The 13,898-nt window shown below is 50.6% G+C and overlaps 1 protein-coding gene across 1 annotated transcript; it reads left to right on the top strand.

Annotated features, from left to right (window-relative positions):
- Positions 1-7,087: 7,087 nt before the first annotated feature.
- Positions 7,088-13,156, top strand: ATP6V1G1 (ATPase H+ transporting V1 subunit G1). Its single transcript, XM_069985602.1, has 3 exons — positions 7,088-7,293; positions 8,158-8,258; positions 12,576-13,156. The coding sequence occupies exons 1-3, from the start codon at positions 7,212-7,214 to the stop codon at positions 12,747-12,749; spliced, it is 357 nt and encodes a 118-aa protein (XP_069841703.1). The 5' UTR covers positions 7,088-7,211; the 3' UTR covers positions 12,750-13,156.
- The last annotated feature ends 742 nt before the right edge of the window (positions 13,157-13,898 follow it).

The raw sequence follows: 13,898 nt of genomic DNA, 5'->3' as shown, positions 1-13,898 counted from the left end.
ATTTGCCCAGAAAATGAACTTTATCCCCCAAAACACATTTCAACATCATTGCAGCCCTGCCTTAAAAGGACCAGCTTACATCGTTTCAGTGATTGCTCCATTAACACAGGTGTGGGTGTTGATGAGGACAGGGCTGGAGATCAATCTGTCATGATTAAAGGGGTATTCCAGGGAAAATCAATAATTTAGCAAAGGAAAGGGTTAACCAAGGTTAACACTTTCCTAATATACTTACCTGTTGTTTTTTGGCCCCCCAAGGAGATCTCCGGTCCGGTCACGTGATCTTGCAACTTGTGGCTCGGATCCTCTTCTCCTTCCGGTTCGGTGACGTCACCCGGCCGGCGTCGCTCTCCGTCTCATTAGCAGCAGAGCACTGAACCCTGACTGGCTTGGTAGCGTGCAGCCAATCAGGGCTCAGTGCTCTGCATCCCCACACGCTTCAGAGTGGGGGTCCCCTGAGGCTGCAGTAAATTATCAGGGGTCGTCGGGCTCAGTGCCGGTCACCAGTTACTTGGGCCGGCACTGCTCTACAGCAGGTAAATGCGGGGTCTGGGGTCAATCATCACTTCGCAACCCCCCCCCCCCACCTTGTCAGCGATGCCGACCGAGTCCCGGGAGGGGATGCGGCGGGCGGCATTACTTCATTCATAGCTACCAGACACCCGGCTGCCCGCCGCATCCCTTCCCCCCAGGGACTCAGGGTCGGCATCGGTGGGGAAGTAATGTGTATCGGCTGCTGATCCCCCCGGCCCCCCTTCCCTGTGTCCCTGTCAGAGATCGCTCACCCCCGGAGCGTGCTGCTGGCCCCGATCTCTGCACTGGTCTGAAGCACCTGTACTCAGCTGACAGGCGCTGTGTACAGAGCAAGAAATCTCTCCTGCCTCACTCACACAGAGCCTGTCAGCTGAGTACAGGTGCCTGAGACCAGTGCCGAGATCGGGGCCAGCAGCACGCTCCGGGGGGTGGGGGTGAGTGATCTCTGACAGGGACACAGGGAGGGGGGGGGAAGTCCTGCAAAGTAATGTGTATTTGCTGCTGATCCCCCCCTGGCCCCCCCTCCCTGTGTCCCTGTCAGAGATCGCTCACCCCCGGAGCGTGCTGCTGGCCCCGATCTCTGCACTGGTCTCAGGCACCTGTACTCAGCTGACAGGCTCTGTGTGAGTGAGGCAGGAGAGATTTCTTGCTCCGTACACAGCGCCTGTCAGCTGAGTACAGGTGCTTCAGACCAGTGCAGAGATCGGGGCCAGCAGCACGCTCCGGGGGTGAGCGATCTCTGACAGCGACACAGGGAGGGGGGCCGGGGGGATCAGCAGCCGATAAACATTACTTCCCCACAGGGGCTGGCTGGCAAATTTTAGCCCGGGGGGCAAGCACACAGCACTGGCCCATAAGTAGCAGGCTGGCGGCCCATCCTTTAAGGACCACTCTGGCCCTTACCTATAACATCTTCGTCATTTGTGACCAAATATCCTACTGTGCCCTGTGAAGGGATCAGAAGTCACTTTCCTGTATAAGTCTATGGGGCGGCTCAGCGATGACACGGAACGTACCCATAGACAGATGCAAGGAATGCTGGGTGACCTCTATCGTACTGAGTATATGATGCTGGAAAGCTGGTTGACCTTCATCAAACTGAGTATAAGATGCTGTGAAAGCTGGGTGATCTCCATCATACTGAGTATATATATATATACACACACAGGAGGAGACCTACACAGCAGTACATAGAGGATGCATATATACAGGAGTACATAGAGGAGACATATATACAGCAGTACATAGAGGAGACATATATACAGCAGTACATAGAGGAGACATATATACAGCAGTACAGAGGAGACATATATACAGCAGTACATAGAGGATGCATATATACAGGAGTACATAGAGGATATATGATGTATCCTCTATGTACTCCTGTATATATGTATCATCTATATACTTCTGTATATATGTCTCCTCTATGTACTACTGTATATACTGTATGTATCATCTATATACTTCTGTATATATGTCTTCTCTATGTACTCCTGTATATATGCATACCCCCCAACTTTTGCTGGGGGGAAAGAGGGACATAGCCACGCCCATAACTGCGCTCTATGACCCCATAGCCACATCATCTATTACCATTATATAAGTAACAAATATTATCACCACTCCTTCACCACCATATACCACCATACCACTGGTGCCTCCATCTAGGTAGGGTGTAGTAGCGGAGGTATAGTGAATAAGGGGTGTAGTAGTACAGGTAAAGATGAGGGGTGAGGTAGTACAGGTATAGATATGGGGGGTATTAGTAATACAGATGAGTGGCATTAGTAGTAGTAGTACAGGTAAAGATGAGGGGTATGGTAGTACAGGTATAAATGAGGGGTGTATTAGTAGTACAGATGAGGGGGATTAGTAGTACAGGTACAGATGTGGGCTGTAGTAGCAGTACAGGTAAAGATGAGGGGTGTAGTAGTAATACGGGTATAGCTGAGGGGTCACTGGGGGAAACTGGGGCAGCTGGGGGTGACTGGGAGAGCTGGGGGTGTACGGGGCAAACTGGGGGAGCTGGGGGTGACTGGGAGAGCTGGGGGTGTATGGGGCAAACTGGGGGAGCTGGGGGTGACTGGGAGAGCTGGGGGTGTACGGGGCAAACTGGGGGAGCTGGGGGTGTACGGGGCAAACTGGGGGAGCTGGGGGTGACTGGGAGAGCTGGGGGTGTATGGGGCAAACTGGGGGAGCTGGGGGTGACTGGGAGAGCTGGGGGTGTACGGGGCAAACTGGGGGAGCTGGGGGTGTACGGGGCAAACTGGGGGAGCTAGGGGTGACTGGGAGAGCTGGGGGTGTATGGGGCAAACTTGGGGAGCTGGGGGTGACTGGGAGAGCTGGGGGTGTACGGGGCAAACTGGGGGAGCTGGGGGTGACTGGGAGAGCTGGGGGTGTACAGGGCAAACTGGGGGAGCTGGGGGTGACTGGGAGAGCTGGGGGTGTATGGGGCAAACTGGGGGATCTGGGGGTGTACGGGGCAAACTGGGGGAGCTAGGGGTGACTGGGAGAGCTGGGGGTGTATGGGGCAAACTGGGGGTGACTGGGAGAGCTGGGGGTGTACGGGGCAAACTGGGGGAGCTGGGGGTGACTGGGAGAGCTGGGGGTGTATGGGGCAAACTGGGGGAGCTGAGGGTGACTGGGAGAGCTGGGGGTGTATGGGGAAAACTGGGGGAGCTGAGGGTGACTGGGAGAGCTGGGGGTGTATGGGGCAAACTGGGGTTGACTGAAGGGGGACTGGGGACAGTTGGAGTTGACTGAAGGGGGACTGGGGCAGACTGGGGATGACGAAGGGGAAATGGGAAAGACTGGGGGTGACTGAGGGGGACTGGGGCAGACTGGGGGTGATTGGGGGGGACTGGGGCAGACTGGGGGTGATTGAGGGGCACTGAGGCAGACTGGGGGTGACTCTAGGGGGACTGGGGCAGCTGGAGGTGATTGGGGCAGGAGTTCACATAGCCCTCCTCCTCTTCCTCTCACCCTGTCACACAAGTTCCCCTCCCCGCCACACATGCAGGTCCCCGGTCTTTGAAGGAGGCCGCAGGGACTGTAGTGGTGATATCACCACCACAGTCCCTGCGGCCTGCTCCAGAGACCGGGGACCTGCATGTGTGGCCAGGAGGGGAGCAGGATGTGATATTTATAGCTCAGGCAGGTCAGTCGCAGCTCTATTAGGCGGACTGCCCGACCGCCCTGCACCTCACCTCCGGCCCGACACTCCATGCACCTCACCTCCGCGCCGCCCGCTTGACCTGCACCTCTTGCCCGGCCGCCAACCCGACAATCCATGCTGCTCCGCCTGCAATGATTTTTTGTGAAAATTTAATTTAAGATTTTTACAAAAATCTAATCGATTCTAACCTTCTGGGCGAATTAATTTGTTTACTCACCCAGCCCTAATTCCTCTGTATGTTTCCTCTTGTATATATGTATCCTCCATGTACCCCTGTATATATGTCTCCTCCTGTATATATGTATCCTCTATATACTCCTCTGTATGTCTCCTCCTGTATATATGTGTCCTCTATATACTCCTCTGTATGTCTCCTCTTGTATATATGTATCCTCCATGTACCCCTGTATATATGTCTCCTCCTGTATATATGTATCCTCTATATACTCCTCTGTATGTCTCCTCCTGTATATATGTATCCTCCTGTGTAGGTCTCCTGTATATATGTATCCTCCTGTGTAGGTCTCCTGTGTATATGTATCCTCTATGTCAGGGATAGGGAACCTTGGCTCTTCAGCTGTTGCAAAACTACAACTCCCATCATGCATGGACAGCCTATGGCTGCCCTGGTATGATGGTAGTAGTAGTTCTGCAACATCTGGAGAGCCTTGGTTCCCTCCCCCTGCCCTATGTCCTCCTGTGTAGGTACCTGGCTTCCTGCAGACACCATCTTCTCTGTCTTCAGGCTCTTCTAGCACAGACACAGGAGAACCAGCTGGAAGGAGAGAGCGGCCTCTGGTGGCCGGAGGAAGATACTGCGTACAGCAGTTTGCTTTTTACCATAAGCCTCATAGGCTTATAGAAAGCATAATGGCCATAAAGGAGGCGGGGCTTACCGTCATGGGGGCGGGGCTTCAGCGGCCGCTTCCATCACAGTCCGGATCCACAGCCACAGGTAAATATGACAGAAGAGGGCGGGGCTGTAAGCAGGGGAGGCACTGAGGACTCCAGCCAGCTGTCAGCAGCCATACGGCCCTGACAACTGGGGGAAGAGCGGCCCGGGGGGCATGTGCCCCCCTGCCCCCCGGCCCAGCCCGCCCCTGCTTCCCCACCGATGCCGACCCTGAGTCCCTGGGGGGAAGGGATGCGGCGGGCGGCCGGGTGTCTGGTAGCTATGAATGAAGTAATGCCGCCCGCCGCATCCCCTCCCGGGACTCGGTCGGCATCGCTGACAAGGTGGGGGGGGGTTCTGCGGAGTGATGATTGACGCCAGATCCCTGCTGTAGAGCAGTGCCGGCCCATGTAACTGGTGACCGGCACTGAGCCCGACGACCCCTGATAATTTACTGCAGCCTCAGGGGACCCCCACTCTGAAGCGTGTGGGGATGCAGAGCACTGAGCCCTGATTGGCTGCACGCTACCAAGCCAGTCAGGGTTCAGTGCTCTGCTGCTAATGAGACGGAGAGCGACGCCGGCCGGGTGGTGACGTCACCGAACCGGAAGGAGAAGAGGATCCCAGCCACAAGCTGCAAGATCACGTGACCGGACCGGAGATCTCCTTGGCGGGCCAAAAAACAACAGGTAAGTATATTAGGAAAGTGTTAACCTTGGTTAACCCTTTCCTTTGCTAAATTATTGATTTTCCCTGGAATACCCCTTTAAGTAAGAATGACACCACTGGACACTTTAAAAGGAGGCTGGTGCTTGGCATCATTGTTTCTCTTCTGTTAACCATGGTTATCTCTAAAGAAACAAGTGCAGTCATCATTGCACTGCACAAAAAATGGCCTAACAGGGAAGAGTATCGCAGCAAGAAAGATTGCATCTCAGTCAACAATCTATTGCATCAGCAAGAACTTCAAGGAGAGAGGTTCCATTATTGCCAAAAAGGCTCCAGGACACCCAAGAAAGACCAGCAAGCGCCAGGACCGTCTCTTAAAAGTGTTTCAGCTGCAGGATGGGGCTACCAGCAGTGCAGAGCTTGCTCAGGAATGGCAGCAGGCAGGTGTGAGAGCATCTGCACGCACTGTGAGGCGGAGACTCTTGGAGCAAGGCCTGGTCTCAAGGAGGGCAGCAAAGAAGCCATCCAACACCTTTTTTTTTAATCTTGAGTTGGATATAAAAGCTCAAGAATAGTGCAGAGGCCGTACTGACAATGTATAGCAGATATATAGATCTTGGTGATTACTATTAAATGCAGGAAAGATGTTTTGAGCAGAATACCCCTTTAAAGAAGTAGTGCACACTTTTTGTTTATTCCCTCCCTTTCTGCAGGCTGATATGTACTGTTACCATTGACCATCAGTTTCCAGCAGCGTGGCTTCATTACGGTGGTAAAGCGATGTTCGGGTGACGTTTCTGACCTTCTTCTTTACCCATTGATTTTAAAGGCCGGAAGTTAGGGTCTCTAATGCATCTCTATGAGGGCGCTCAGGCTGGCCCGCAGCTAATGAGAAGAGGTCATGTGGGCATCAGCTTCACCCAATGGGCGCCAGACCACCAGAATGAAGTCGGGCTGTTCATCAATGGTAAGTACACATATATGCCTGCAGCAAGGAAGGAAATTAAAAAAAGGGCACTGCTTCTTAAAGGGGTTATCCAGCAGTACAAAAACATGGCCACTTTCCCCCCTCTCGTCTCCAGATTGGGTGGGGTTTCAAACTCAGTTCCATTGAAGTAAATGGAGCTTAATTGCAAACCACACCTGAACTGGAGACAAGAGAGGGGGAAAAGTGGTCATGTTTTTATACCACTGGATAACCCCTTTAAGGCTACTATGGGTCAGCAAATAATAAAGACCCCCTGAGCCCTCATATAGTACATAGTCACCTATATAGTATTAAGGCCCCACTGGATCACCAGAGTTAGGCCCCCTCTGTGCCCCCACATAGTAGTTAGGCCCCTTCTGTGTCCCCCACATAGTAGTAAGGCTCCTCTGTGTCCCCCACATAGTAGTAAAGCCCCTCTGTGTCCCCCACATAGTAGTTAGACCCCCTCTGTGTCCCCCATATAGTAGTAAGGCCCCTCTGTGTCCCCCACATAGTAGTAAGGCCCCCTCTGTGTCCCCCACATAGTAGTAAGGCCCCTCTGTGTCCCCCACATAGTAGTAAGGCCCTCTGGTATACATGGGGTCTACTGTGGGTACTATGTGGGGGGGTAACAATACTTTTCTCCATATAGTGTTCCCAACCTATTGCAAAACTACACTTCCCATGCCACAGTTCGCCCACAGTGCACACAGCTCTCAGCAGGCCAGCTACCACAGCATTCTGGGAGTTGTAGTTTTGAAACAACTTCTCTCATTGCATCTTGTGACTAAGTAACCGCCCGGGACGTCATATGACGCCAATCACGTGACCGTCACAGGCCTGCAGGGCGGGCCCGGCCAGTGAATGGGGCGGTCACGTGGTGCCGCAGTGACGTGTCCGGTCATCTGACACGGAGGGAGACCACAGCTTACTTTACTTACACGGTGGTTGAACGACGAGCCGGAGGCATCATGGCGAGTCAGTCGGCGGGGATCCAGCAGCTGCTGCAGGCGGAGAAGAGGGCGGCCGAGAAGGTGGCGGAGGCCAGGAAACGTGAGAGCGCTAGTTACCATGGTTACCTGTGCGGGGAGGGGGGGCTCCGGTGCTGACAACCTGTTGCATCCCCCATCCCAGGGATTATCATAGAGTCTGCTCAGGGCTTATACCGCAGAGAGGTGTCTGCCGGCCAGGGCATGCTGGGAATTGTAGTTTTAGAGCCACAGGTTGCTGCAGTGTCTCTGCATTGTCATTCACTGCCAGGCTGCATCATATTGGTCGCTGACAGGCGCCGCCCTGCTGGTGGTAATGAGGTACTGCATCCCTATTGAAATTGGGGGAAATCTGAAATAATTCAGCTGCTGTGTGTGAATTGATGTCTCCAGATTACAGACATGAGTGTGGTAATAGGAGATGGCAGAATTATTTATCCCATAGTCCTTGGTGGCATGTGGGCGTCTCTGATCTGACCACCTCCGCCTGGCAGCGATCACACCGATGACGGGGTCATCCATGCCGAGGGAAATGGGGTGTGAAAGATGGGCTCACTAACCAGGATGGGGAGCATGGTGCCTCTAGCTGTTACAGAACTACAACTCCCAGCATGCACTGGGCAGGAAACCTTGCTCTAATGCCTCTAGCTGTAGCAAACAGCTGCAACTCCCATCATGCCTGGACAGCTAAAACTTTGGCCATCCAGACATGATGGGAATTGTGGTTTTGCGACAGCTGGAGGGTCGCAGGTTAGGGAGAATTGCTCTTGTATGTATGGGGTATATCAGGGCATGATGGGGATTGTAGTTTTCTATGGATTATTAGGATGAGGGTCCTGAGCCCCCCAGGTGGTCACTAATGCTCCGTTCACTTTCTACAGGACTGATAGCAATAGCTGACCGCCGTATCCGCTTTCTTCTATTCCAGGAAAGAACAGGCGTCTGAAACAAGCCAAGGAGGAGGCGCAGGCTGAGATCGAGCAGTACCGGATGCAGCGAGAGAAGGAGTTCAAAGCTAAAGAGGCCGCTGTATGTATAATGCCTGCACACGTATAGCAGGAATAACTTGGGGGGGGGGGGGGGGTCACACAGGTAAAATACACCTGACTTTCTGCATTTAAATCCACACAGTTTCACCATAAAAACTGATTTCAATGGGAGATGAGGACCTCACCAAAATCCATGGCGTCCACCCTGAGTGTGAGCTTCTGTTTCCAGTGTGGTTTTCGCCGGTGTGAACATGTCCTTGGACAACTCATCCGGTTAAATTCAGGCTGTTTAGGAACCCATAGGAAAATTTCTATTACACTTAAAGGAGAAGTTAAGCGAAAATTTTTATTAAAGTATTGTATTGCCCCCCAAAATGTATACAAATCCCCAATATACAGTTATTACGGGAAATGCACATAAGGTGTTTTTTCCCTGCACTTACTACTGCATCAAGGCTTCACGTCCTGGATAACATGGTGATGTCACGTCCTGGATAACATGGTGATGTCACGTCCTGGATAACATGGTGATGTCACTTCCTGGATAACATGGTGATGTCACACCCCTACTCCCAGAGCTGTGCGGGTTGTGGCTGCTGGAGAGAATGATGGCAGAGGGATGCTCAGTGTTCCTCCAGTGCCCTGTGTCCCTCTGCCATCATCCTCTCCAGCAGCCACAGCCCTCACAGCTCTGGGAGTCTGCTCGTGACATCACCATGTTATCCAGGAAGTGACATCACCATGTTATCCAGGAAGTGACATCACCATGTTACCCAGGAAGTGAAGCCTTGATGCAGTAGTAAGTGCAGGGAAAAAAAACACTTTGTGCATTTCCCGTAATAAGTGTATATCAGTGATTTGTATAACTTTGGGGGGACAATACAATACTTTAGGGTGCCTTCACACCTAGCGACTCGCACTGTAAATTACGCTGCGAGTTGTCTAGGTCCCGGCAGATCACTTTCACTACATACACGCAGCGGTCTAAACGACCGCTGTGTGTATGTAATTCTGCTGGCCCCTTAACCCCTTCAGCTGCTGCCCGCCTCCCGCTCCCACTCCACTGTATACATTACCTCTCCTCGCTGCACAAGGTCCCGGCGTACTGCTCTCCCGCCTGGCCAATCAGTGGCTGCCACTGATTGGCCAGGCGGGAGAGCAGTACGCCGGGCCCCTGTGCAGCGAGGAGAGGTATGTATACAGAGCGGGAGTGGAGCAGGAGCCGGGTGGAAGCTGAAGGGGTTAAGGGGCCAGCAGAATTACATACACGCAGTCGCTAGGTGTGAAGGCACCCTTAATAAAAATTTTCGACGGACTTCTCCTTTGATCCTTTGACGCCAGTATCCATCAGTCTGGTGTTGTGTCTGGGCGGCTGGGATGTATGGTCATGTGACACAACCGCATTGTCCTCTGTTCGTGCAGGATGTTACGTAACTTTGGGTGAAATGTCTAGGATTGCAGGTTCCCAACCATAGGATTATTGTGGGGTTGAACATTTTTAAACTCTCTGATTCAAGTGTTACCGTGACACAGATGTCAAAGGTTTGATCATTTGGGGTCTCGGTGCCGGGACCCAAATATATCTGGTAGAAGTGTGTGTGCAAGAGACGGCCTCCTCTGTAAATCTATAGAATTGATGGAAGTGAAATTGAGCAGAGAGTGAAGTGCACAGCAGGGCGTTTCTCCTGGCATATAACAGTGATCAGTGGTGTTCTTTGCACTAACCAATCTAATGTCTTGACATGTATGTATAAATATTTAGAATGCAGAGTAGTACTCCCTGACCTGCGGCTCTCTGCTGTTGCAAGACTGGAAACTTCTGTACTTCCTGTTCCCCATCCCAACACGTAGTAAATTCCCACTCTGCCAATAACTGGCCAAAACAGTGAACATTTCCTATAAGGGGGGGAGGGAGAACAGGAAGCACCAGGGGGGATCGGTGGCTGGTGAGTACATGTGTTGGTTTTTTCCAGACACCGTAAGCAGTTTTATAGAGGGAAATATCAGCTGGTTAGACAGATCTAACCTGCTGATCGCTCCCTGTTGCGCACGGGGCGCTGGGGATGAAGGTATGTCCATAATCCTCGGTGCTGTTGCTGTGCAGTTTCATTGTAGGGCTCTGTCCGGTAAGGCTGTTTGAAGCACTGCCCTACGGCCAAAGCGCCAATCCAGCCCGCCCCCCAGACGGCCCACTCTACTGATAATCATTAGCAGGGGCGGGTGGGACTGAGGACAGGTATGGTGCTGTATTTTTAAAGGAATCGGCCATGTTTTTCTCATCCTAAATAACCCCTGCAACTTATAGATTTTTATTGTAGTATAACAGTAGGTAGGATGGAAGGAGATGAAGGACGTGCTGGCTTGTGTCTTTTTATGGTTGGTGTTCCTTTAAGTGCTGTCGGAGTGCTGTGGAACGTCCCCCCACACATGTTCCTTCCCTGCCGTGCTCAGTCATTTGTTCCACTTGAAGTTCCCTCATATTAACATTTTATGTGACCTTGAAAATCCCAGTGAATGAATGGACAATTCCTGCAAGTCCGGGGAGTGCTGGGACTAGACATACAATAGGCTGGTGAGGAGGACATGGAGTGAATGTGGCAGGCGTTGCTGGCTTATTCCTCCGCACATTCATTATAGTAGCGGCCCGAGCGCTGCCATCAGTCTTCTCAGGTGTAAAATGAAATATCCCATTGTCTCTGTGTTATAGAGAGGGGATTGGGCTGTAATAGCATTTGGTTATGTGACGACTGCCATTACTCGCTCTGATGCTTATTGTCTGTGAACATTCATTATATCATGGACTTAATCATTCACATTGTTACCTTTATGGATCAGTTGTGTCTGAAGCCGCCGCTTAGATTGCTTTCTAATGAAACCGAAGCCGGGAGCTGCTTTCTTCATTTGTCAAGTAGCTAAGGCAAACTTTATAGCATTATAGACTTTAAAGGGCACCTCGCAGTTTACACAACTTCTGAGATGTCATAGTGAGAACAGGGGGATGGAAGTGCTCGTCTTAGTTCTTCGTTTCTGCACAGCATCATGACAGTCTATGTATCTTTATGAGACTGCCATGGTGTTTCTATTCTGTGTGCTTGGAATTCCAAGGGACAGTAGCCTGACCCCCTCACTGATCATAACTTCTTACATGTCACTATGAATGTGAATAAAAGTTTAAGTACTCTGTCAGTAGATATCATAAACTATTGTCAGAGAATTTGAACAGAAAGATGTATCACTTACATTGTTCTGTGCAGCTGATAGAGACCTCGTCCTGAATAATATGGACAATAAGGGCTAATTCACACGTCCGTTGTTCTGTCCGCAATTGCGGACAGAACATGAAACCAATGTTATCCTATGGCCCCGTTCACACGTCCGTGCGTGTATACGGGGCCGTGATCCGTGCCACAAAAAAATGGACATGTTGTAATGCGGACCGTTTTTTGCGGCACGGATCGCTGGGGTAATGATGTGTGAACATAGTGCTCCGTGAAGCACGGAGCACTACGGATACACATACGGTAGTGCGGCCGCGGGTCGGCGGCCACGGACTGCACTACGGGTGGGTGAATGTGGCCTAAGTAGTCCTCTCCATTATGTGCATGAGCCCAGTAGTCCTGGATATTCTTGAGAAACAGAAAACTCCACCCCCCAGCTGCTGATTGGCTGTTATCTATCCATGCTGTGTATAGGCAGTCACCTGTCAATCAGCAGCTGTAGGGCAGGGGGGGTGTGTGTGGCAAGAATCCTATTCTCCTGCATATTAGGAGAACGGCTGAACAAAATGATGTAGGTAATACACCGATCTGTATTTCTGTCACAAGTTTAGCTTCAGCTACGCCTAGTGATAGATTACTTTTAAACTCAGTTATAGATGTTGGATTGTCTGATACATCAATTTCAAGGAACACATTTATATGGGAATACTAATGTTGCCCCCTGGTTCACTTTCTACCCCATACCGACACAGCCCTAGGGTCAGCTGTGTTGGTGGATGACGATATTATTTTGTAACCATCACATTATGCAATTGTTGGCCACCATATGCAGTAATTAATATTTTCTCACTCTTTGAGCAACTCCTTTAAGGAACTGATACACGGCTGAGCGTTCATTCGGCCAACAGCTGTCTCTTCTGATCCCTCCATACACATGACCAGTCAGCTTGGTCAAGAGTTCTTGTGTCCTGAATTGAGAGAGAGGAGAGGGGAGGGGTACGCCGCTGTCAAATTTCTTATGTCCCTGAGAACAGGAGACCAGAGCGGCTGAAATCCAACATGTCTGACCATTCTCTGTCAGGGAAGATGACGTGTCGGTATATTGTAACACTTGTTCTCGCGCTCTCTCCATCTTTTAGGCTTTGGGCTCTCATGGTAGCTGCAGTGAAGGAGTGGAAAAGGAAACCACTGAGAAGATCGCCATCATCCAGGAGAACTATCAGCAAAACCGGGAGATGGTTTTAGAGCAGCTCCTGTCCCTAGTGTGCGACATCAAGCCAGAAATTCACATCAACTACCGCATTAATGGTTAAAGCTGCGCATATATGTTTACGGGTCGGCTTCTCACGCTCCCTCCATGCCGGCCATTGCTATTTATTGCACCCAGGCACATGAGCCGCTCTTCCTGGACTTAGCACTGCCCCATTGTAGTCTATGCAAACCTATAATGTGATAGCTGGGTGAGCCTTGTATGGCCCTCATGTACGATTATAGAGATTTTACCATGAGCCTTACACAAGGGGTTAACCAGTACACTGTATAAGATTTCTTATGTAATAGGGAACCAAAGAGGAGAATTGCACTGCGGGATGGAGAATCTTTGTGTTGTAGTAGGAGGAAGGAGAACGTCTTAATCAGGTCTTCCTCACATCTACCGGTTGTCTTAGTTTGCATTTCCTTGTCTACCTTTTAAAATTAAAATATTTTCCATTTTCCTTCATCATTTGTGTCCTCTCTTCATTGCAGCCCTGGTTTTAGTTCTATGTAGTTTATGCATGACTGGTTCCTGCAGCGATAGAACATGGGGGCTGCATCAGATTCACAGGCCTTGTAAAAGGTAAGTCTACAAACATGTATAGGAAAGGATTCTTCACAGTTCAGTGGCCACTGCTCAGGACTTAGTATTATAACAATGAGTGGGAACCTGTTCTAACTTTCATGCTTCTTGAACAACAAGTTATCTGGGCGGCCCCCACCAGCTTTAATTAAATAGATCAAGGAGCGCCTTGCTGGCTTGTGGTTCCCTTTGTATGAAACACAACCTACATCGTCCCCAGAATGATGTCCACTGCATCAGAATCTTTTTTCTGTAATATGAAAAGTGCTCGGATATACCATTTCTTTATACAAAAGTAATTGCCCTTTAAGAAAGTGCTTATGATACAATTTAAGGAATTGTTATTTATGCGTGTACCTTAATAGGGCTTCACCCATATAGACATACACACTTACCCTAAATGTACTATTCCGCTAGTATTAACCGCTCGTGTAACCGCTTCCTGTTGTCATGAATACCTGTCCTTATCTGAACATCTGCCTGTGTATATATATTTAATGAGAAAGTCTCGGCCTCCTGCAAAGCCAATCCATTTGCATCTATGTTCTAGACAGTGTGCAATGGCCTGAATATCAGGAGCATGAAACATTAGCTGCAGAACGGCCCACTATTGCCACCTAAGACT

This window comes from Dendropsophus ebraccatus, chromosome 10, assembly GCF_027789765.1.
Source record: "Dendropsophus ebraccatus isolate aDenEbr1 chromosome 10, aDenEbr1.pat, whole genome shotgun sequence".
NCBI classification, from domain to species: domain Eukaryota; kingdom Metazoa; phylum Chordata; class Amphibia; order Anura; family Hylidae; genus Dendropsophus; species Dendropsophus ebraccatus.
Note: the sequence above shows the minus strand (reverse complement) of the source record. Positions and strands in the feature narration are given on the sequence as shown.